Raw genomic sequence first — 24,274 nt, 5'->3', positions numbered from 1 at the left:
TGTCTCTACTCTGATATTTGTCATCTGACTACACCTAGGCTCATCCCTCTTTCTGCTGCCCTGTACACTCTTTTTTTCCTTCGTCAATCTTGTCAATTATGATCAAATGGCTGAAATACAGAGATACGGAAGAAGGGTCTAGACCCGAAACGTCAGCTTTCCTACTACTCTGATGCTGCTTGGCCTGCTGTGTTCATCCAGCTCCACACCTTGTTATTTCAGGCTGAAATACTGACCCTGTTTTTTAGATGAACTTGTTAAAGTTCTTTTTACTTTTGTAACTTCAAAAATCTATAAATTTGTCTTGTGCTTATGTCTTAGCACTCGCATTGCTAAGGCCTCTTTTATTGTTTCATTGATCTTTACTTGCAGCCCAGGTTTCTGGGCCACATTAGAAGGTGATAGAATGTAGCATCTTCCACATCATTTCCTTTGTTATAAGCTTGAGTGATCCTGTTCACATATCTTCACCTTTTAGAAGATTACAAGCGATTGCTACCCTTCTTTTGATTTCAGCTTTGCAGCATCATCTGCTATAATTTGCCCTAGTTAGGCAAACTTGTCTAACTTTTCCCAGTGTGACACCATCTACATCATCTCCACTTCAGTGACTTCTAACATATATTAGCCCCATCATCTTCAATTTAGTTTTTGCTAATGTATTTCTTCTAGTTAACATTTCTGTCAACTTTTCGGTGTTCAGACTTCAACTTCCATGAAGGGAAATGGAGATAACAACATTGGAAAATGGCACAGAGGAGATTATCTGGCGGGGTATGCTCTAAAAGGGTAGCCAAATGGCCTACTCGTACTCCTGTACCGGAATCCATATTTTAAACTTCTGGATTTTACTTCATCGACAATATTTGTAGGGTCTCTTCTATTTTTGTTTCTCCTGCGTCTTTGGTAGCTGTCCTCTTTGCACACAGTACATCAGGAATGAAATAAATATTCAATATGGGATCAATTTGTTGCAAACTTCTCGATTTGAGGAAATTGAGGACGTGATCAACACGAGGCTCTTGATGGAGCTGATTTGGATAATGGTGTCAGGAAGGTAAAGTATTAATACTAGTCCTGACTTTTTTTCCTTTTTTATTTGGGGTTTCTCTCCTGAGCTATTTGATGCAATTTCGAGGTGAAACAAATATTTATGTACATTTTCTGTTTGCATCTCTATTAGGTTATGACTTTTCAGAAGTTTTGCGATGGTTTGCTGAGAGAGTTGATCGTATCATCCTGTTGTTTGATGCTCACAAGTTGGATATATCTGATGAGTTTTCTGAGGCTATCAAGGCACTGAAAGGCCAAGATGATAAGATCCGAGTTGTCTTGAACAAGGCAGACCAAGTTGATACACAGCAACTCATGAGGGTGTATGGAGCATTGATGTGGTCCCTTGGCAAAGTGATTGACACCCCAGAGGTTGTACGTGTCTACATTGGCTCCTTCTGGTCCAAACCTCTGCAGATTACAGAAAATCGGAAACTTTTTGAGTTGGAAACAGAAGACCTCTTCAGGGACATTAAGAGTTTACCTCGCAATGCTGCCCTTCGCAAACTCAATGATCTCATCAAACGAGCCAGGCTTGCAAAGGTATGCATTTAAATGATGCTTCAATCAACTTCCTTACAAAACGGTAATGGATCATAGTATGGTCAGCTGCTCACACCCAAAACAAAATGCTTCACAGGAGTGGAACCTGAAATAACTTCAGCTATTCTGGGAACAGTTCAGGTTAGGCTGTATCCGTGAAGAGTATGTCAGAGAGAAATGGGCTCAGTGTTTTTATCGGCAGCTGTCTAGATGGTTAGCTTTATTTGTATTTGGGACTGTATTTGTATTTGTAGAAAACTGTGAATGGTTTGACTTTTTCTTAATTCGCACACTAGGTGTTATTTGGAGGGGAACTTGCAAATGGTGGTATTCCCAGGTATCTGTTGCCCTTGATCTTCTAACTGGTGCAGTTATGTGTTTGGAAGGTACGGCGAAGGATCTTCCATTTTAGTAAGAGTTGTATACGTTCTTTTTCTCACCTTTCAGTATATTTCATTGCCTGTAACCTTTTTAAGAGGCAGTCCGACGACTCAGATTCTGAAATAAACTGACAAGCTGATGGGTGGTGGTGTGGTTAGCACTCTGCTTTGCAACACCAGGGACCAGAGTTTGATTCCACCCTTGGGCAACTGTCTGTGCGGGCTTCCACCAGGTGCTCTGGTTTCCTTCCACAGTCCAAAGAATTGCAGGTTAGGTTGATTGACGATGATAAATTTCCTATAGTGTCCAGGGATGTATAGGTTAGTGGATTAGCCATGGGAAGTGGGAGGTAACAGGGATAGGATAAGCAGGTGGCTCTGGGTGAGATGCTGACTGGTGAGATTCAATGGGCACTTAGAACAGCAAGTAGACAATGGATCAGCTTCATTCATAAGCCCATCTGTTAGCTAGGTGAGATGGCATACTGGATTGATGTAATCATTCTAATTGGTGTCATTGCAGCTTCATTTAATAATGAGAAGCTCTCTTTACCAACAATGATACATATATTTAGTATCACACTTTTGGATTTACTGTACTGCAGAACAGTCCAGTGGAAACTAGACAGTTGCAGTGCAGCCCTTGCTTTGACCAAAGATAAAAGGCATGTGATATTTATATAAAGTATTTCCTGAGGATGTGCTGTGGAGTTGTGCTTGAAATTTTGGAACATCTAAAGCTGCAAGGTCATGTGCAAACAGTAATTTAATGTCCCATTTCCACTGATCTGTAGATTGAGGTTTTTAAGATGATTTTTTTTTTTCCCCTTTCTGGTCTGATAAAATTTTGAATATGGGCCATTTGAACATTTGGATTAGGAATGTATTTTATGTTCCAGAGCACAGTGGCCTGATGAACATTTTGTTTTGATAATAAGAATCTTGAACTAATTTATTTGTCACTTGAAATTTCCCCCTTAATCCTTTTTAATTGTATTTACAGAATGCAAATAATACAGGCTATGAAATATTTCACTTCCCTTCAGGATTTGTTGGGATGACTTGATCATTTGTCTTGAGTTGATCTAATGCATTTTCTTAATACCTACACAGTGGATTTAACAAATTAGAACAGAAAGCCTGGAGAAACTCAGGTCTGGCAACATCTGTGGCGAAAGAAACAGTTCTCCAGAATTTTCTGTTTTTAGTTCAGGCATTCAACATCTGCGGCATTTTGCTTTTCATTACTGCGGACTTTGTTGTTTTTCGATGACGTTGTATGTTATATGATGTTATATAACATATGTATGGAATGCTCTGCCCCAGAAGGCAGTGGAGGCCAAGTCTCTGGATACTTTCAAGAAAGAGATGGATAGAGGTCTTAAAGATAGTGGAATCAAGGGTTATAGGGATAAGGCAGGAACAGGATACTGATTGTGGATGATCAGCCATGATCATAACGAATGGTGATGCTGGCTCAAAGGGCCGAATGGCCTACTCCTGCAACTATTGTCTATTGTTGAGGTTAGGTTTATGAATCTAGGTTTAATGTTCGCTTCTGAGGCCCATCCTTTAGCTACAGTCTGCATCTGTGGTCTGTAGCTGGCTTTGTATCTTCTGGATGAACCACAACATACTGCTGGCCTCAAATTTCATCCACCATTCTCAGTAATCCATCAAAGGGGCCCAGATGCGCTCCTACCTGTCTGAAGTTTAACTGTTGGCACCTCGACCTTGTGCGCATATCTCTGCTGTTGTATTTTTCCCAAGCTATTCGAGACCAATCTCATTGCCCTATACTTAGTTGTATAAGTTCCTCATGTTTAAATACGTAACAGTTTTGTTTTGTTTCAGTATATATCCGTTATCTATTTTGGGCATTCTCTGCTCTCAACAACCGGATGTTGTAATGACCCATGTAGTGAGGAAATGCCTTCAGTGTAATCCCTTTAAGACTGAAGTGGACTGGGGAATATTCATGAACCAGCCATATAAATATTGTGATTACAGGAGCAGATCAGACTAGGAATTCTGCAGTAAACAATTTGCCTGCTGTCTCCCTAATGTCTGACCACTATCTGCAAGGCACAAATTAGTGTTCTGAAATATTCTGGACTTGATTGGATTCGTCTAGCTTCTTAACGCCACCATTCGGACAAACCAGTCATAGAGTCATACAATAGTTGGTGTTAAATCAGTAGAGGCATACAGCACGAAAACAGACCCTTCAGTCACAATGTGTCTGTGCCAACCAGACATCCCAATCTGACCTACTCCCATTTGCTAGCATTTGACCCATATGCCTCTGAACCCTTATTCATATACCCATCCAGATGCCTTTTTAAATGTTGTACCCACCTCCACCACTTCCTCTGATATCTCTTTGCATACACACACCACCTCTGCATGATAATATTACTCCTCTGGTCCTTTTTAAATCTTTTCCCTCTCACCTTAAACCTATTCCCTCTTGACTGGCATCCTGTGCACCCCCTTAAATGTCACTCCAACACCAACGCATAATATACACCATGTACAGGATGCACCGAAGCAACTCACCAAGTCTCCTTTGATTTGCACTTTCCAAAGCCATGACCTCTACGGTCTAGAAGGACAAGGGTCAAAGATGCCTGGGAACACCATCACCTCCCAGGTTCCCCTGCCAGCCACACGCAGTCCTGGCTTGGAAGTATGTTGCTGATAGTAGAAATTCTGGAATTCTGTTCCCAGTAGCTCCTCTGAACTGTAGGAGTTCATAAAGGCAGCTCACTACCATGTTCTCCAGGACAAGTAGAGATGAGAACTAAATGCTGGCCCAGCCAGTGACGCCCATGAGTTATGAATGAATGTGTTTAAATAAAATGTTTGCACATGTCTCATTATATCTGACACTAACGGCGTTTTGATCCTTTTCTAATATGAATGAAATCAAAATGTGATATCAGTGCCATCCACATTGTGCTGTTTTTAAGTTTTTGATGAATCATAAAGTAGCAGAAAATCCATGAGAGTATGCGGCTAGTCGGCCTACCATGCTGCTATCCAAAGATCTACCCAGACTAAATATGGTTTCGGGTCTGGCGGTGTCTGTGAAGAGAAGTCGGAGTTAATGTTTCAGAGGAAGTGTCACTGGACCCAAAACATTAACTCTGATTTCTCTTTATAGATGCTGCCTGACCTGTTGAGCTTTTCCAGCAAACTCTGATTTACAGCATCTGCAGTTGTTTAATTCTTTTTTAAAACATGATTTCAAGTAGACATCCATGTCATTTTAAAATGTTTTCCCCTCCACAATAATGTTCTCTCATGAGCTCTTACCACCCGGCATTCTGTTCAATCTGACATTTAATATACCCACTCATATTGTGATCTTGCTTCAATCTGATTTCTCTCCCCAACTCTCTGCAATAGTTTGCACCGATCTATTCCTTGAACTTTTGCAGCATTTTCTCACCAATCTCTTCCCCCTTTCTTAGCCTTCATGTGTTTCCATTTCTTTCGGCCTTGCGTCTGTTGCACACATCTGTGATGTCATGTCTCAGTGCCTTTAATGCCCCATGAGCTGGAACTGCCGAAAATAACCTGGAAGCAGAAAGCAGCTAAAGTAACTTTGGCACGGAGGTAAGTGTTGCACATTAGAAATTAAATGCTTTTGGGCAGAGTCCAGGCAGATGCTTTCTAGATAGAATTTAATTGCACCCAACTGTGCACTGTAAAATCTTCCAGCCTCCTGGCTCACCTGCTATTGAAAATTTCTAACCAACCTGTTCAGAGATGTCAGTACACCCCTCTGGAACAAGTTGGACTTGTAGCTGGTTCTCCTGATGCACGACCACTGTGCCATAAAATCCCAATGAAAGCAGCAGAGGATGGTATTTGTTCTAATATTCTTGGCAACAGCAAAACCGAAACTGAATCAAATTAAGAGGAGCCTGAAATTAAAAGGAAAATGGGGAGGGAGTATGGGGTGGCTCAAATTAAAACATCATTTGTGAGGCAAATGTCTGCCAGTTGATGTCCTTCCTAGCCCCAATCCCCAAAGTTCCCATTAACTAGTTATTGCACAGTACCTATTCACCCCATTACTTTAACTGCTCTCTATTCAGCATCCTGTTAACAGAATCTGATACTAAGAATAGGGAGTGACCCCAGGGGGCAAAGGAAACAGATGGGGCTGTACAAAACATTAAGTGGCCTGGAGGACTGCAGGAAGTAAGGGCGACAATAAAACTGGTTCAAAGGGTGTGAGTGACGTAGAAGGATTGGGGCCAAAATGAAGGGGGATGTGCTTAAATACAGGTTGTATGCTGGGGCCAGAGGAACACCAGTGAAAAGTTTGAGAAACACCCAACTTGGAATTCATGCAGATGTGTAAGTTAGCTTTATAGCCCTGAGGAACTGGAATATGGGAGCAGAAGGCACAGCAGCATTACCTCATGATAGGAATTTCCTGCTATGTTGTTTGTGTAAAGGAAGGGCTTGCATTTGTACAGCGCCATTCACAAACATCTGTGTCATCTAGGATGTCCCTAGATTTTACAGCCAAATGCAAATGACATATAGTCTCGGATAGTTCAGCTGTGAACATTGACTATACCCATCACAAAAAGTATGACAAAAGATAATGGGTTTTGTTGGCTGCGTGCATACATCCTCAGCAAGATATTTAATGCTAAACTGCTGTGACGTTGCAAATAGTGAAAGTGTAAACCATGATGAAGTGGATTATTAGGGCAGTGTGATAATGGAGTCATGGAAAGGTAGTTCATCCAACACTTCTGAAGTATTGCATATTGTTTCTAATTTTGTGAGTACAACTTTAGCTAACTTCTAACAACTAAAATAACCAAATAGAAAATTTTGAATAATTTACAAAACAGAGAAAGTATCTTGGTTGGAATGGATAATGAAATGATATTAAAACTGAAAGTTTGTGCTCCAGAACTAGCTATACAGCCCTGAGGAACAGAAATAATGGAGCAGGAGGCACAGTAGCATTAGCTTGTGGTAGGAAATTTATGTTTTGAATGTTTGCATAAAGGAAGGGCTTTCATTTCGGCAGCACAGTGACTCAGTATTGCATAGCTGCCTCACAGCGGCAGGGATCCGGGTTCGATTCCAGCCTCGGGTGACTGCCTGTGTGGAGTTTGCACATGTTCCCTGTGGCTGTGTGGGTTTCCACTCTCAGTCCAAAGATATGCCAGGTAGGTGGATTGGCCATACTAAATCGTCCATAGTGTCCAGGGATGTGCAGGCGAGCTAGATTAGCCGTGGGAAATGCAGGGTTGCAGGTGTGGGTCTGGGTGGAATGCTGTTTGGAGGGTCAGAGTGGATTCAATGGGCCAAATGGCTTGCTTCCACGATGGAGGGATTCTAACACTGGAATCTTCCCAGTAATGTGGAAAATTGTTGGGTACGTGCTGTCCACAAAAAGCAGATAAATCTATCCCAGGTAGTGACGATGTCATCAGTCTGTTCTTGATCATCGGCAAACTGGTGGAAGTGTGTCATTGACAGCGTCGTCAAACACTACTTATCAACAACCTCCTTTCAGAGGCCAGTCATCTTAACCACAGAGCATCACATCCAGAGTTCTTCAGAAGTGTGTCCTAGGCCTGACTATCAGTGTTTTGTTGATGGCCTTCTCCTCAAAATGAGGTCGGAAGTTGGGATATTCACTGATGACCGTACAGTTCACAACTCCTCAGATACTGAAATAGTCCATGTCTAATTGCAGCAAGAAACTATAACAATTTCCGTGTTTAGGCTGACTTTAGCAAGTAACGTCTGTGCAACTCAGGTACCAGACGTGACTTTCTCTAAAAAGTGAGACCCCAAATGTCACTCCTTGACACTCTTTGGTATTAAGCCACTGAGTAACCTCTATCGACACACTGGGATTGGGATTGCCGTTGGCCAAAAAATAAATTGGGCCATTTACATGAACTATGGCTCCAAGGGCAGATCAGAGGCTCGAACATCTGTGTCATGTAACATGCCTCCCAATTTCTGATAGTATCAAATGTAACAAAAATCATAATTGTGCAAAGTTAGTGCTCATGTGAGGGAGTGATAGTATTCCTATTCTGGGCTAGGAGGTCCACTTTAAGTCCCATGTAACTGAGACATGTTAACAAAAAAAATAAGGATGATCAGATTTGGGTTGCAGGTCAAAAGTCTGGACAGAAAATGAAAAACCAAGCATGACTAAAGGATCACCGATCAAATAAAGGTTCTCAGTATATGAGAAAGCTAACTAGAAATATTAAAACAGGTAGCAGGTGTTTCTATTAAGAATTTTAAAAAATAAACAATTACAAGTGTTACTCCTATAGCTTGTGCATCCAGGTAGTTAATAAAGGAAAATAATGACTTGTCAAATGAATTTAACAGATAGTTTGCATCTTTCTAGAATGGACATAAGCAACAGTTATATCTGACTAGAGTGCATGCAAGCAGCATGCCAGCAATAGATGTACATCAGAAAATAAATGAGAGGAACTTAAACCAGTTAGTCACCAGGGAAGTGGTATTGAGCAAATTATTGGAGCCAAGGGCTAACAAATCCCCAAACGCTGATGGACTTCATCCCAGGGTCTTCAATGAAGTGACTAGAAAATTTAAATATGCATTGATTTTAATTTTCCAAGATTCCCTACATTTAGGAAAGGTTTCATTAGATTGGAGAATAGTGAATGCTCTCCGTTCCTCAAAAAGGGAGGGAGACAGAAAGCAGGAAATATGTTGAAGGCTATTATTTGAGATATCATAGGGCATTTACAAAATAATCAGGTAAAGCCAATATGGTTTTGTGAAAGGGAAATCTTATTAAGCAATTTAAATTCTTTGTAGAAGTAATGCATCCTTTGGATAAAAGGCAAACCAATTTATGTGCTGTACTTAGATTTACCGAAGATTTGACAAGGTGCCACAATAGTCAGAATCAAGAAAGCTTAATGTAGTGAGTACCATGCTGGCGTGGATCGAAGATTGCCTACTTCCTATTTGCTGGTAGTAGCCATAAGTGGGTCATTGGTTGGTAAGATAGGAGTGTTGTGCCGCAGAGATCAGGGCAGGGGGCTTGCTGCCTCTACATTTTACAATATCCAAAAACAAATTTGCATGAAGGGCTGGTAGGTATTGTATCTAAATTTGCTGGTGACACTTGTAGGAACAAAATATAGGGGAGGCAATGACCTAGTGGTATTATTGCTGGACTGTTAATCCAGAGAACCAGGTAATGTTCTGGGGACCTGTGTTCAAATCCTGCCACGATAGATAGTGAAATTTGAATTCAATAAATATCTGGAATCAAGAGTGTAATAATAACCATGAATCCATTGTCGATTGTTGGAAAAAAAAACCCATCTGTTTTACTATTGTCCTTTAGCGAACGAAACTGCCATCCCAATCTTGTCTGGCCTACATGTGACTCCAGAGCCACAGCAATATGGTGGACTCATAACTTCCCTCTGGGCAGTTAGGAATGGGCAACAAATGCTGGACAAGCCAGTGACAATCTCATCTGTGAATGAATCTTTTTAAAAAAAAACGTTGTGAGGAGAACATAAGGAGACTATGAAAAGATTACGAATATGTTGAGTGGGCAAAGTTGTGACAGATGGAGTCTAATGTGAGAAAATGTGAAGTTGTCTATTTTGGCAGCAAGAATAAAAAAGGAAACATTATCTAACTGAGCTATTTTGAGGTGCAGAGGGATCTTGTGCAAGAATTGCTGTTGCAAATAATTAAGTAGTTTAATAGAATGGTATAATTTATTGTAAAGAGAATTTCTGGAAAAGTAAGTAAATTATTCTTCAGTTATACATCTGGAGTATTGTGTAAAGTATTGGTCTCTCTATTCAAGGAAGGATGTAAAAGTATTGGGGATAGTCCAGAGAAGGTTTACGAGACTAGTACCTGGAATGGTTGTCTTATGAAGGAAGGTTAGACTGACTACGCCTGAATCTGTTCTGGTTACGCAGAGTAAGAGACAACCTGATTAAACCACAGTACCCTGAAGGGTCTTGATAGGGTAGATGTGGAGAGATGTTTCTCTCGTGGGACAATCTAGAACCGGGGATCATCTTGGTTTTAAAAATAAGGGGTCACCCATTTAGGACAGAGGAGATGGACATTTTTGAGAGTTGAATCTTTGGCGTGCTCTTCTTCAGAAAGCCATGTAAGCAGAACCTTTGAATGTTTTTGAAGCAGAGGTAGATACTTGATGAGCAAGGAAGGTGAAAGGTTATCAAGGATAGATCAGCCATGATTTTATTGAATGGTAGAGCAGGCTCGAGAGACCTACTGCTTTGGATTCATATTTTTAATGTTTATAAGCAGAAGTGTGTATAAATATAAGATTCTTAAAATATTATGGGGAATATGTGACAAAATACACTGGATGTTGAATACATTATCTAACTCCTGGTGTTGTTTTCTAGGTTCATGCCTATATCATCAGTTATTTGAAGAAGGAGATGCCAGCTGTTTTTGGGAAAGAACTCAAGAAAAAGGAGATGATAAGTAGACTTGAAGAGATATATTTCACACTCCAGCAGGAGCATAATATCTCTGCTGGTGATTTTCCCAACGTAAAAAAGATGCAGGTATGACAGTATCAATGGGCTTTCAATCATTTTTCCATTTGACAATGCACAGTGTAATTTTTTCTGAGTGGAGACGTTGCATGTTTGTGAGAGACAGAGGGAAGGAATTGATGCTGTTATTTCTAGAATTATTTTACAGCAATCCTATCTCGCTATTCTTTTAAAAAATAAGTAATGAATGGTACCCTGTGTACTCCTGTGCCACACCACTTCAGACATTTTGAGAGCTGGATGTTACGTTGTTAGCAAAATGAAAGAATACAGAATCGGGTGCACTAAAGAGCATTTGTTCATTTAGGTGAAATCCTTCTTTAGGTGTAAGTGCGTAGACGTTACAGTATGAAACAGGTCATTCAGCTCAACCCAACTATGTTGTTTCTTACTCTCCATGCAAGTAAGTAATCCCAATCATATTTATTGTTTCTGCATCCTTTTTAAATTCTCTTTCTCTGCCACCTATTCAGTCTAATCATAAGTATTGACACAATTTCTTCCTCAACCCTTAAAATTGAAAGTGAATTTAATAGTTTCTGATCCCTCTGCAAATGTGTTACTCCTGCTTACTGTTCTAAATATCTTGCATTTCATCTTGAATCTCTGAGCATTTCATCTGGATCATAGTGGTGTTATGGAGGGAAGTCCAAAATTTTGATCCATAGCAGTGGGAGAAACTGTGATATATTTCAAAGTCAGAGTGGACAATTGGAATAGCTTGGAGGTTGTGTTGTTCCCATGTGCCTGCTGCCCTTGTCCTTCCGGATGGTTTTGGCCCTGGCCTTTGGTAGGTCCTGACCTGCTCTTGTATTTGTGGGACTGGACTAGTTCAATTTCTAGTCAGTGCTAACTCTAGAAGGTGATAGTGGAGGATATAGCAATGATAATGCTATTGAACATCAAGGGACAATGGTAAGATTTTCTCTTGTCGTTTTCTGGTTCTTGTGTTGCGTGAAAGTAACTTGTCACTTGGCAGCCCAAGCCTGAATGTTATTCAGGTCTACAGATTGACAAGGACTGATTCAGTGTCTAGAGAGTCACAAATGGTGCTGAGCAGGCAGTCATCAGCAAATGTCATTGTTGACGAAGGTCACTGAAGCAGCTGAGGATTTTGAGGTGCTATTCTCTTCTCTGCTCTCCCAGTGCAGCAAGACCGAGCAAAGAATTTAAGTTTAAGTAGCCAGTAAATCTGGAATATAATTTCTGCAGTGATTGCGCAACAATCATTGACTGATTTGATTTATTGCCACATGTACCTAAGTACAATGAAAAATTTTGTTTGTGTGCAGTACAAGCAGATCCTAATAAACAAAGTTCAGAGGTGATTAAACAGAGTGAGGAATGCCAGGTTATGGCTGCAGAGAAGGAGCGCAAAAAGCAGCAGTTGAGGTTTAAAAGTGCAGAACAATTGCAAGAAATGTGAGAATAAGATCTGCTGTAGACGGCCCACAAAGAGTCATCCTGTGTTGGTGCCATCCTGCCCTCTGTAAAGGCGGCAAGAGTCATGTATTATAAACGCTTGTCTGATTCACTAATGTCCTTTGGGAAACGTGATGTTGCTTCCTTACCCAGCTAACCCTCCTTGTGAATCCAAACCAACAGCAAAGTCTCTTTTTAACTGTTCTTTTAAATGGCTCAGGATGCTACTGTATACAACACAGTTGTATCAACATTGTACATAAACATCAAAAGAAAATAAAAGCAGAAGACCACTCATCATCAACCCAGGAACTGGAGATGACGGAGCCATGCAGAATCCCCGTCAATAACATTTCGGGGCTTATACTAAGTATGGGAAAACTGTATTATAAATTAATTAAGCAGCAGTCTGCTGCACTCTGAATTATATTTTAAAGCCAGTGCCCTGGACAACTCCAACCTGGAAATGTCCTGCCCCATTAACAGGACAGTTCCACCAGAGATGTTGGCAAAGACCTGTACAGTCAACATGTTTGGCAATGGAAATCCTCAACATTGACTCAGGACCCCATGACACTTCATGGCAAACATGAGCAAATACACATCCTGTGACTAAGATTTCATAACATAATTGTTGATGGCTAGTTCATCTATTCTGAGCTCATGCTGGATAAAACAGATCATATAGGAGTAAGTGATAACAGTGTGGAGCTGGATGAACACAGCAGGCAATGCAGCATTGTAGGAGCACAAAAGCTGACATTTCGGGCCTAGTCCCTTCATCAGAAAAGAGGGATGGGGAGAGTATTCTGAAATAAATAGGGAGAGAGGGGGAGGCGGACCGAAGATGGATAGAGGAGAAGATAGGCGGAGAGGAGAGTATGGGTGGGGAGGCAGGGAGGGGATAGGAAGTCCGGGGAGGACAGACAGGTCAAGGGGGTGGGATCAGGTTATTTGGTAGGAAATGGAGGTGCAGCTTGAGGTGCGAGGAGGGGTAGGTGAGAGGAAGAGCAGGTTAGGCAGGCGGGGACGAGCTGGGCTGGTTTTGGGATGCATTGGGGGGAGGGGAGATTTTGAAGCTGGTGAAATCCACATTGATTCCATTGGGCTGCAGGGTTCCCAAGCGGAATATGAGTTGCTGTTCCTGCAACCTAGGGGTGCCATCATTATGGCACTGCAGGAGGCCCAGGATGGACATGTCGTTTAAGGAATGGGAGGGGGGAGTTGAAATGGTTTGTGACTGGGAGGTGCAGTTGTTTATTGTGAACCGAGCGTAGGTGTTCCACAAAGCGGTCCCCAAGCCTCTGCTTGGTTTCCCCAATGTAGAGGAAGCCACACTGGGTACAGTGGATGCAGTATACCACATTGGCGGATGTGCAGGTGAACATCTGCTTGATGTAGAAAGTCATCTTGGAGCCTGGTGTGGGAGTAAGTGTAGCACTTCCTGCAGTTGCAGCGGAAGCTACCGGGTGTGGTGGGGTTGGAGGGGAGTGTGGAGCGGACAAGGGAGTTGCGGAGAGTGTGGTCTGTCCGGAAGGCAGACAAGGGTGGGATTGGAAAAATCTTTAGTGGTGGGGTCGGATTGTAGATGGCACAAGTGTTGGAGGATGAGGAGTTGTATGCGGAGGTTGGTAGGGTAGTATGTGAGGACTAGGGGGATTCTCTTTTGGCAGTTATTGCGGGTGTGGAGTGTGAGGGATGAGTTGCGGGAAGCGCGGGAGACCCAGTCGAGGGTGTTCCCGACCACAGCGGGGGTAAGTTGCGGTCCTTGAAGAATGAGGACATTGGGGATGTACGGGACTGAAATGCCTCATCCTGGGAGCAGATGCAGTGGAGGCGAAGGAATTGGGAATAGGGGATAGAATTTTTGCAGGCAGTTGGGTGGGAGGAGGTGTATTCTAGGTAGCTGTGGGAGTCGGTGGGCTTGAAATGTACATCAGTTTGTAGATGGTTGCCTGAGATGGAGTCAGAAATGTCCAGGAAGGTGAGGGATGTGTTGGAGATGGTCCAGGTGAACTTAAGGTTGGGGTGGAAGGTGTTGGTGAAGTGGATGAACTGTTTGAGCTCTTCTTGGGAACATGAGATGGCACCGATACAGCCATCAGTGTAACGGAGGAAGGGGTGGGGTTTGGGGCCAGTGTAGGTGCGAAAGAGGGACTGTTCCACATAATCCTCAAAGAGGCAGGCATAGCTTGGACCTATGCAGGTACCCATGGCCACCCCACTTTGTCTGTAGGAAGTGGGAGGAATCGAAAGAGGAGATATTGAGGGTGAGGACGCGTTTGGCTAGGCGGATGAGGGTGTCGGTGGAGGGGGCCTGGTGGGGTCTGCGGGACAGGAAGAAGCGGAGGGCCTTTAGGCCAAGTGCATGGGAATGCAGATGTATAGGGACTGGATGTCCATGGTGAAAATGAGGTGTTGGAGACCGGGGAATCAGAAGTTCTGGAGGAGGTGTAGGGTGTTGGTGGTGTCACGGACGTAGCTAGGGAGTTCGTGGACCAACGTGGAGAAAATGGAATCTTGATATGTGGCGATGAGTTCGGTGGAGCTGGAGCAGGCAGAGACAATAGGTCGACCAGGGCAGGCGGGTTTGTGGATTTTGAGAAGGAGATTGAAGTGGGCGGTGTAGGGATGGGAACAATGAGGTTGGAGGCTGTGGGTGGGAGGTCACGAGGTGATGAGGTCATGGATGGTTTGGGAGATGATGATTTGGTAAATGCAGGGTCATGTTAATATTTACACAATTGCAGTGCCTCTAATTGCCAAAAGAGGGTATAGGTAAGATTGAGTGGAAAAAGAAAATATATTTTAATTGGCCTGGTGAAACATGTTATAACACACCTCTGTGCCTTGTGGGATTCAAAGCTGGAACATTCTAACCAGAGATAGGGACCAGCGCTGTGCCATATGCCTGCCCTTTAACGTTTGTATTAAAGCATGGTAGTCATTGATCAGGAAAGGTAAAGATGAGGCTTCGCGTATAATTGGGGAGACTTCCCAATGGATTTCTAATCTATTACTTTAACTACTTGCCCCCCCCTCCCTCCCGGTTGCACAGGCTAAACTAACCTAAACAGATAAGCTGGCTATTGAAAGCAGGGAGACATTAACAATGGATGAGTCATTTGCCTAATGTTTCGGTCTTGTAACAAATACCTGTTCAAACTGCAAGTATCTCTAGCACAAATGGTATATTGCACATGTTTTTTGTCTCTTTGAGCTAGGCCACTGTATGCCTATGCGCTAGGTTTGTTTTGTAGAGTATGTGTATTTGGGTTTATTTATTTGTGTGATGTTTACAGGAGCATTTATGTTGAGGGAGGTTGAGAGTGCATCATGGATGATTTTTAAGTACCTCATCTCATTGATACTTCTGCTGTTGAGGTTGCCTTCAGGCTAACCACATTGAGAAAGAAAGTAATTCTTGACTGAGATACCAGCATTCGCCTGCTGAGTGAAGGAAGGCAATCTAACAGCTAACCCTACTTTGAAAATATCATCTGTACCTTTCATGTCAAAATGTTGACACTGTTCAAAGATTTCCAGAATTTGGAATGTCCAAGAACCTTACCACGTGACGTGGTTGAAGCACAAACTGTATTGAACTAAGTTTTGCAATTAACAAGAATTAAGAGTTAAACAGGTGGAATAATGTTTTTTCTTGATAACGCGAATATCCTGGAAATATCAACATCTCCACCTTACGGCTTTGAGTTGTTTCCATGCTCCTTGTTTGAAGCAGCTGATCTTATTCAAGCTGTTCTATTTTAGAATGAGCATGTCACTAGTTGATGTCATTTGGCAGAAACTGAGAAATGTTGATTCCTAATTGCATCAAAATCCATGTTTCCAAAACCAAGGGTTTAGAACAAAAGCTTTATATTTTGCAGAGTTCAATTTATAATCCACAGCTCAAATGTGGGAAGGAAATTGGGAAAACAAAGAAACAACATATTGTGTTTGGAACTTGCAGGCAGGGCAGTGAAGTTGTTTGAAAATAGTTCCTGATCCAGTCCCTAGTGTAAACACAGTACAGTCAAGAATGGCAAATACAATGATAGTGGTTCTGCACTCTTTAAAGGTCAAATATTGACGCATTTTTCTTGGACACGTGAGTTCCTTTGCACTTCCTTTTTTGTTTGGAGTTAAATGTAGATTGTTTGAATGCATACACTCTTTGCAATATCAGGAATAGAGATAGTAATTAGCCATTCATGCCCTTTTAAGTTGTTCCACCATTCAGTAAGATAAAGGCTGATCTTCCTCAGCTACATCCTACATTTCCTGTAGGCTATGTTCTTGTGCAACTGCTCCAAGGCTCCTGCAGCCTCTTGCTGGTATATACCCAGAGCATTCACAACACTCAAAGGTTCAGCATTTAAAATATTCACAATCCCTCATCATCTCCGTCTGAAATAACTAGCCCTTTATTCTGATACGCTGACTGTTTTATGTCCCCAGTTGTAGGCTCTCCATTCGGGTGAAACCTGCTAGCTGCTTATCCTCAAACTGTTGTGCCTCAATGAAATATCCATTATTCTTCTCAAAACCCTAGGTAATGTAAATGTAGTCTACTCAATCTCTCTCCACCAAAGTATCCCCTCATCTCAGGAATTAATCTAAAGAACCTTCGTCACATTCTTTCAAAGGTGAGTCATCTTCATTGTCTGTGCTGTAGATCTCTATGACTATGGTTCTTTTGATCTGTCACTTTGCGCTTGTCAAAACAACCACCTAACCATTCTAATCCTATTTTCCAGCACTTGGCTCACAGCCTTGTATGTCTTGGCTTCACAAGTGCACATCTAAAAACTACCTCAATGTTATGAGGGTTTCTTCCCCTACCATCTTTTACAGGCAGTGAGTCCTAGAACCCTACCGCCCTCTGGGTGAAAAAGGTTTTCCTCACATCCTGTCCTCACTTCTTGGCCCTTAGCTTAAATCCACATGCCCTGGTCACTTATCCCTCCTTCGAGGAGAAAAGATTCTTCCTGTCTACCCTATCAATGCCTGTCATAATTTTATGCATCTCAGTCATGTTCCCTCTCAACTCCTCTGCTGCAGGGAAAACAACCCCAGTCTACTCCATCTGTCAGCATAACTGAAACTCTCCAGCCCAGGCAACAACATCTTCTGCACCAATTCTAGTGCTGTCATATCCCCTCCTGTAATGTGGATTCCAGAACTGCACACATTACTCTAGCTGTGGCCTAACTAAAGTTTTACAGTTTCAGCATGACCTTCCTGTTGTTAAATTCTGCTTCAGCTAAAATAGATAAGTACCCCATATGCTCTCTCAATCACTTTATCCACCTGCCGTCATACCTACGTGCACACCAAGGCCCCTCTGATCATTGGTGTGTCTCAGGGTCTTATCTTTTGTTATGTGTTTGGTTTCTTTGTTTACCTTGCCCAAGTGCATCACCTCATTTTTTTTTTGAAGACTGATTTCCATTTGTCACTGATCAGCCCATCTGACTAGCTTGCCATCCTACTCACTAATTAGCACCCTTGTGAACTTTTCTTCTTTCACTGAGCCTTTGTCCATCAAGCTGCATCATGTTCTGAGTCCAGATGTCTTACTGATGAAACAAAGAGACAACAAATCCTACATATGTGACCCAGTACGACATGGGACGTTCTGTTTTATGTGCCCAAACATCTGTGGCTTGGCTGTTGAGTCTCATGAATATCCACAGTGACTCTGAGGTGACATCATCCTTTTAACTGAAGGACATCAACCATGACAGCCTTTTCTTGGACAAAAGAAATATGATTCATTACCTTAGGCTAGGAAGCAATACAGTAAGAAAAAAAGCTAATTTCTGTACAAGATATTTGGATTCAAGACTTAGTTTTAAGGCCATTTGAAAACGACTTTTAAGAATTTGTATCATTTGCAAATGTTGTAAAGCTGTAAAGGAATCAGCTGTGATCAGAGATAATGGGAACTGCAGAAGCTGGAGAATCCGAGATAACAAAGTGTGGAGCTGGATGAGCACAGCAGGCCAAGCAGCATCTTAGGAGCACAAAAGCTGCTCACTGTTTTAATCTGAATCTCTGAATGGTCCTCATAACCTAAAATCCCATTGAGCCACACATTGTCAAAAAACAGATATACATTCATCTTTCTCTAAGTCGTTCATATTACAGATCACTAAGATATGAGCACTAATCCCATGGCAGTCTGCCAACTTGAAAATGCCTCATTTAATCCTATTTATTAATTCCTGTCAATTAACCAATATTCTATTCATGTTAATATATCAACCAACACCATGAGCCCCCTTCCATATATTAAGTTTCAGTGCAACACCTTATCAATGTATTTTGGAAATCCAGGTACACTATATCTATTTGTTCCTCTTTAATTACTCTCATCGGTATGTCTTGAAAATACTTGAATAAAATTTGTCATTTACGACTTCTCTTTGATGAGACCATGCTGACTTTGATCACATTGTGATTATTACCATGAATGGTGCTGTAGAGAAAGGGTGAGGTAGAAAGGGGTCTCGGGAACTAAAATTTCTTCACTCGTGGAAATATGGGCGTCGCTAGCTAGGCTCAGCATTTATTGCCTGTCCCTAGTTGCCCTTGAGAAGGTGGTAGTGAACTGCTGCCTTGATTTGCTGCAGTCCAAGTGCTGTAGGTTGACCCACAATGTCCTTAGGAAGTGAATTCCAGGGTTTGACCTGGTGACGCTGAAGGAATGGCAATATATTTCCAAATCAGGATGGTGAGTGGCTTGGCGGGGAACTTTCAGGTGGTGATATTCCCATGTAACTGCTGCATTTGTCCTTCGAAATGGAAGTGGACAGACTTTCAGGAAATGGGAAGTGAATTACTTGCTACAGAATTCCCTGTCTCTGACCTGCCCTTTGGCCACAGAAATACTGTGGCTGTATCTGGTTCAGTTGCTGGTCAATGGTAACTCCCAGGATGTTAATAGAAGGGGATAATGATGCCACTGAACATCAAGGAGTTATGTCAATGGGCCACATTATCTATATGCCTAGTTCCAGTTTAGTTTCATGGGTAATCTCTGGGATGTTGGTAGTTGCGGATTCAGTGATGCTAGTGCCTTGGAATATTAAGAATAAATGGTGAGATTTGCTCGTTAGAGACGGTCATTGCCTCCTCCTCCTCCAAGTTAATTGTCCTTCATGACTGGATAAAGCAGAATTGCAATGCTTAGGTCTGATCTGTTGGTTGTTGAATCATTTGGTTGTGTCAAGCAATTGCTACAAACGTCACTGGACACACAAGTAGCTTTAGCAGATTGACTGGAGATAATGGGAACTGCAGATGCTGGAGAATCTGGGATAACAAGGTTTGGAGCTGGATGAACACAAGGAGCACCTTAGGAGCACAAAAGCTGATGTTTCGGGCCTAGACCCTTCATCAGAAAAGGGGGATGGGGAGAGGATTCTGAAATAAATAGGGAGAGAGGGGGAGGCGGACCTGTGTGAGTTGGTGGGCTTGAAATGGACATCGGTTTCTAGGTGGTTGCCTGAGATGGAGACAGAGGTCCAGGAAGGTGAGGGATGTGTTGGAGGTGGTCCAGGTGAACTTACGGTTGGGGTGGAAGGTGTTGGTGAAGAGGATGAACTGTTCGAGCTCATCTTGGGAACATGAGATGGCACCAATACAGTCATCAATGTAACGGAGGAAGAGGTGGGTTTTAGGGCCAGTGTAGGTACGGAAGAGGGACTGTTCCACGTAACCTACAAAGAGGCAGGCATAGCTTGGATCCATGCGGGTACCCATGGCCACCCCCTTTGTTTGTAGGAAATGGGAGGAATCAAAAGAGAAATTGGTGAGGGTGCGGCCGAGTTCTAACCTCATCCCACCCCCTTGACCTATCTGTCCTCCCTGGACTGACCTATCCCCCTCCCCACCTATACTCTCCTCTCCACCTATCTTCTCCTCTATCCCTCTTCAGTCAGCCTCCCCCTCTCTCCCTACTTATTTCAGAATCCTCTCCCCATCCCCCTTTTCTGATGAAGGGTCTAGGCCCAAAACATCAGCTTTTGTGCTTCTAAGATGCTGCTTGGCTTGCTGTGTTCATTCAGCTCCACATTTTGTCATCAAGGAATCAATTGTGGTTTTCTTTAGTAATAAGGAATACTGGCCTGTGTGATCTGGAAACCCTTGGCCTGGAAGTAGTACCAACAGTATGTATGTTAGGGTCAGAAACCGTTTCGCTGATAGACACACAGAGGGGCTATAAGCAAACGAACTGGAGGGTGAAAGTGATCAATTCACTGGTATGGACACAACAGAACAGAAATAGGAGCTCAGAATTTTTGGTGAGAAGAACCAAATCACTCTGGAGCAATTCAGTTTTTCTATATTGGCTGAAAGGGATACAAGAGCTCTTGAAGGCATTGTCTGATCTGGTTAAAATGATCTCAGAGGTTCTTGTGGTGTAGTGGTAGTGTCCCACCTGCTCCAGGGAGGGCATAACAATGTATCTGATCAGGTTGTGAGAAAATATCTAAAATGGTCTCAAACTTGAAAAGCTGTGTGACTAGCTTGGCAACACTAAACCAACGGAGTGTTTTCACGGAAATAGCTGAACCACAAACAGTGATAATGGGAACTGCAGATGCTGGAGATTCCAAGATAATAAAATGTGAGGCTGGATGAACACAGCAGGCCAAGCAGCATCTCAGGAGCACAAAAGCTGACGTTTCGGGCCTAGACCCTTCATCAGAGAGGTCTCTGATGAAGGGTCTAGGCCCGAAACGTCAGCTTTTGTGCTCCTGAGATGCTGCTTGGCCTGCTGTGTTCATCCAGCCTCACATTTTATTATCTTGGAACCACAAACAGTGGTTGTTTTCGTTGAAAATGTACTCTGGAAAGTGACACTGTGGGACTGTTGTAATGAGAGAGGCAGAGCAAGAGTGTTACTATACCTGTGAAACTCTAAGCTAAAATATGCTGTCGGAGAGGATTCTTGACCCACGCTGCATGAATAAAGAACATTGTGTGTGGAGCTGTATAATACCATACACATGGAAGGGAAATTCCTGAGGTTATCTAATGCATACCTTCGTAGTATTGACTGTTAAAAATGAATTTACCATTTTCGTTTAAAGTATTATCTCCCTGTTAATCCATATTTGTATTAATTCTGTTTCATGTTGAAGTAGGAGTTACGGAAAGTGAAAAATAAGCAAAGTGCTGGAGAAATGTAGCAGATCTAGCAGCATGGTGCTATTGGGTAGGTTTCAGAAAGGTTTGGTTGGCTGCAACATGAAATATCCATAAACATGGAGAAAGAAAAATTCCAAAGCAGTAAATGGATCATTTTAGTGAGTAATTAAAAATTACCATTTTAAAAAGTGCTAAGCTGCAGAGCCAACCAGCAAAATCGCTTCCTTTTTATCCTCCCCCTTTCTGTTAAGAAATAGGGCTAGAGACCAGGACTGGAAACATAGGCTGGATGCAGAAGTTGAGTTTAACCTACATTAACCTCGGCTCATCTCTGGTGAGGCAGGTTCCAAGGTGACTTCAGCAGAATTCGCGTCAAAGTAGGGTTCGGATGTGGATCACCTTTTCAGGCCTGGAGCTTCCTCCTTTCGGCCTGCTTTGTGGATAAGTTGTTTTGGTTTAGTTGGGGGAGGAGGTGCAGAGAGTAGGAGGAGGGGAAAAGTGGACGTATGTACAGCACAACCCCATTGAGCCAGCCAACCACCCCCCCATGCCCACTCCCTGATTGCCCTGTCAGACACTCCTCATTTTATTTTGTGGAGGACTGATGAGGGTGTTGCATGAGCTGCTGCCTCTGTGGGTTTTAATAGGGCATTTGTCAATGTCCCATGTGCGAGACTGGTCATGAAAACTATAACCCATTGGATACAGGGGTATGTAACAACTTGGGTCTACAAATTAGAGACGGGAAACGAAGTGTAATGAATGACAGAGATAATGGGAACTGCAAATGCTGGAGAATCCAAGATAACAAAAAGTGTGGAGCTGGATGAACACAGCAGGCCAAGCAGCATCTCAGGAGCACAAAAGCGTTTGTACTCCTGAGATGCTTCTTGGCCTGTTGTGTTCATCCAGCTCCACACTTTATCTTGTAATGAATGACAGATATTTTTGAGAGTGTGAAGTGGTTGCAGTCATGCTCCACAGGCCTTGACACCACCTCGCCAAGAAAATTCATCTGACCGTTTGTTTTTCATCTGACTGTCCTCACTCACTTCTCAAACTCCACTCCCACCATGTTTTACTGACAAGACCAACTGTTACCTGACCTCCTTTGATAGTACAACTCTCAACCCTCAGGCTGTTCCACAACTCCCAGTCCATCATTTAACCTACCGCCCACTCATCATTCACCTTCACCACCACCGCCCCCCGTGGTTGGCTGGCTCAATGGGATTGTGCTGTACATCCGTCCACTTTTCCCCTCCTCCTACTCTCTGCACCTCCTCCCCCAACTAAACCAAAACAACTTATCCACAAAGCAGGCCGAACGGAGGAAACTCCAGGCCTGAAAAGGTGATCCACATCCGAACCCTACTTTGATGTGAATTCTGCTGAAGTCAGCTTGGAACCTGCCTCACCAGAGATGAGCCGAGGTTAATGTAGGTTAAACTCAACTTCTGAGTCCAGGCTATGTTTCCAGTCCTGGTCTCTAGCCCTATTTCTTAACAGAAAGGGGGAGGATAAAAAGGAAGCGATTTTGCTGGTCGGCTGTGCAGCTTAGCACTTTTTAAATGGTAATCATCTGGGTCACCTACTCAATCATTCATTTTAACTTCATTCACTTCCCCAGGCCTACCCAACATTCAGCCTAACTTGCTATGCATTTTCCCTCCATTATTAAGAATGTAGCACACAATCATTTTAGAAAATCAAACCAAAGTTGACATGGTGTTCAATGAACAAGTTCTTTGAAGATGTAACAACACCACCATATGTAACAACGCCAGAAATAAGAACAGGAGTGGACTGTGGCATTTAAGCCTGTGCCGCAACTCCACTTTCCGATTCTCTCCCTAAATCCACAAAAGCCGTGTCTGTTTGATCTTAAATATGTTCACTAATGGAATCAGAGATTCCAAATTACACTTTGGCTGAAGTCATTTCTCCTCACCTCGGCTCCCTAAGCTGTGACTATGCCCTGTGTTTAGAATTCCCTGACTAGCAGCAATAGTTTCTCGGCATTTGTCCCATTAAATCCCATCAGAATTTCATATATTTCTAAGCGATTCTTCCAGAGAATATAGGCCCAGTTTATTCACCCTCTCTCCACATGTTCCCTGTTTATGGATGTGTTTGCCACAAGCATAAGCAAAAATCACATTTTGAGCACATTCTCTGCAAACCAAAGGAATATGCTTTGAGCTTTGCAACGTTTTTGAATAACTTGAGAGTCTGAGGAGCTGATTGTTTCCAGTTGTTTTTTCCACGGCAACACCTTGACCAATCTTGATTGCTTGTTTGGCACCTCATCCACAATCTTCAACATTTTAGCCTTTACCACTGATGCAAAGGAGCACCAATATGTACTGACATTCAAGTAACCATAAACTAATCAGATTAACATCGTTGTCGGGAACATGTTAGAGTCAATAAGAATTGACAAAATAGAGCATTTAGAAACTCTTAATATAATCAAGCAGCATCCGTATGGCTTCATGAACAAGGTACCATGCCTGACAAATTTAAACCAGTTCTGTGAGAAGGTAATAGGCAGAATAGATAAAGGGAAACCAGAGGATGTAATAGGTTTAGATTTCCAAAAGACATTCGATAAGGTGCTGCATTTAAAGCTGCTTAATGAGAGAAATGATATTAGGGATAATGTATTAATGTGGATAGAGTGTTAGCTAACTAACAGAAGCCAGAGAGTTGAGCTGAACGGGAATCTTCAGGATGGAAACTTGTAATGACTGGTCTAACCAGTGCCCTGTGTAGTTTTGGCAAGACTTTGCCTATTTTATATTTCATTCCATTTCAATTCAAGGCCACCTTTCCATTTGCTTTCCCTATTACCTGCAAAGGCCTGGTAGATTGGGCCTGTACTCACTGGCGCCTAGGAGAATTAGAGACCTTATAAAAACACAAGATTTTTAGAGCTTGACATGGTAAATGTGACAGTTGTTTCCCCAGTGGAGGTGCCTAGGACTAGAGAGCATAGTCTAAGTGTAAGGAGTTGCCCCATTAAGGCGGATAAGGAGGAATTGCTTTTCATGAACTGTAGTGATTCTATGGAATTGTTTGCCAAAGAGGGCTGTTGAGGCTGGGTCAGTAAAT

General features: G+C 42.5%; 1 protein-coding gene across 1 annotated transcript in view; it reads left to right on the top strand.

Annotated features, from left to right (window-relative positions):
- The first annotated feature begins 725 nt into the window (after positions 1-725).
- LOC125455775 (EH domain-containing protein 4-like) overlaps positions 726-24,274 on the top strand; it is a 29,953-nt gene continuing 6,404 nt past the window's right edge. The window contains exons 1-3 of the mRNA XM_059649472.1: positions 726-774; positions 1,184-1,596; positions 10,421-10,585. Of these exons, the coding sequence (XP_059505455.1) occupies positions 726-774; positions 1,184-1,596; positions 10,421-10,585 (627 nt within the window). The remainder of the gene's footprint in view (positions 775-1,183; positions 1,597-10,420; positions 10,586-24,274) is intronic.

Source organism: Stegostoma tigrinum, chromosome 10, assembly GCF_030684315.1.
Source record: "Stegostoma tigrinum isolate sSteTig4 chromosome 10, sSteTig4.hap1, whole genome shotgun sequence".
NCBI lineage: Eukaryota > Metazoa > Chordata > Chondrichthyes > Orectolobiformes > Stegostomatidae > Stegostoma > Stegostoma tigrinum.
This window is presented reverse-complemented; position numbering and strand designations above follow the sequence as displayed.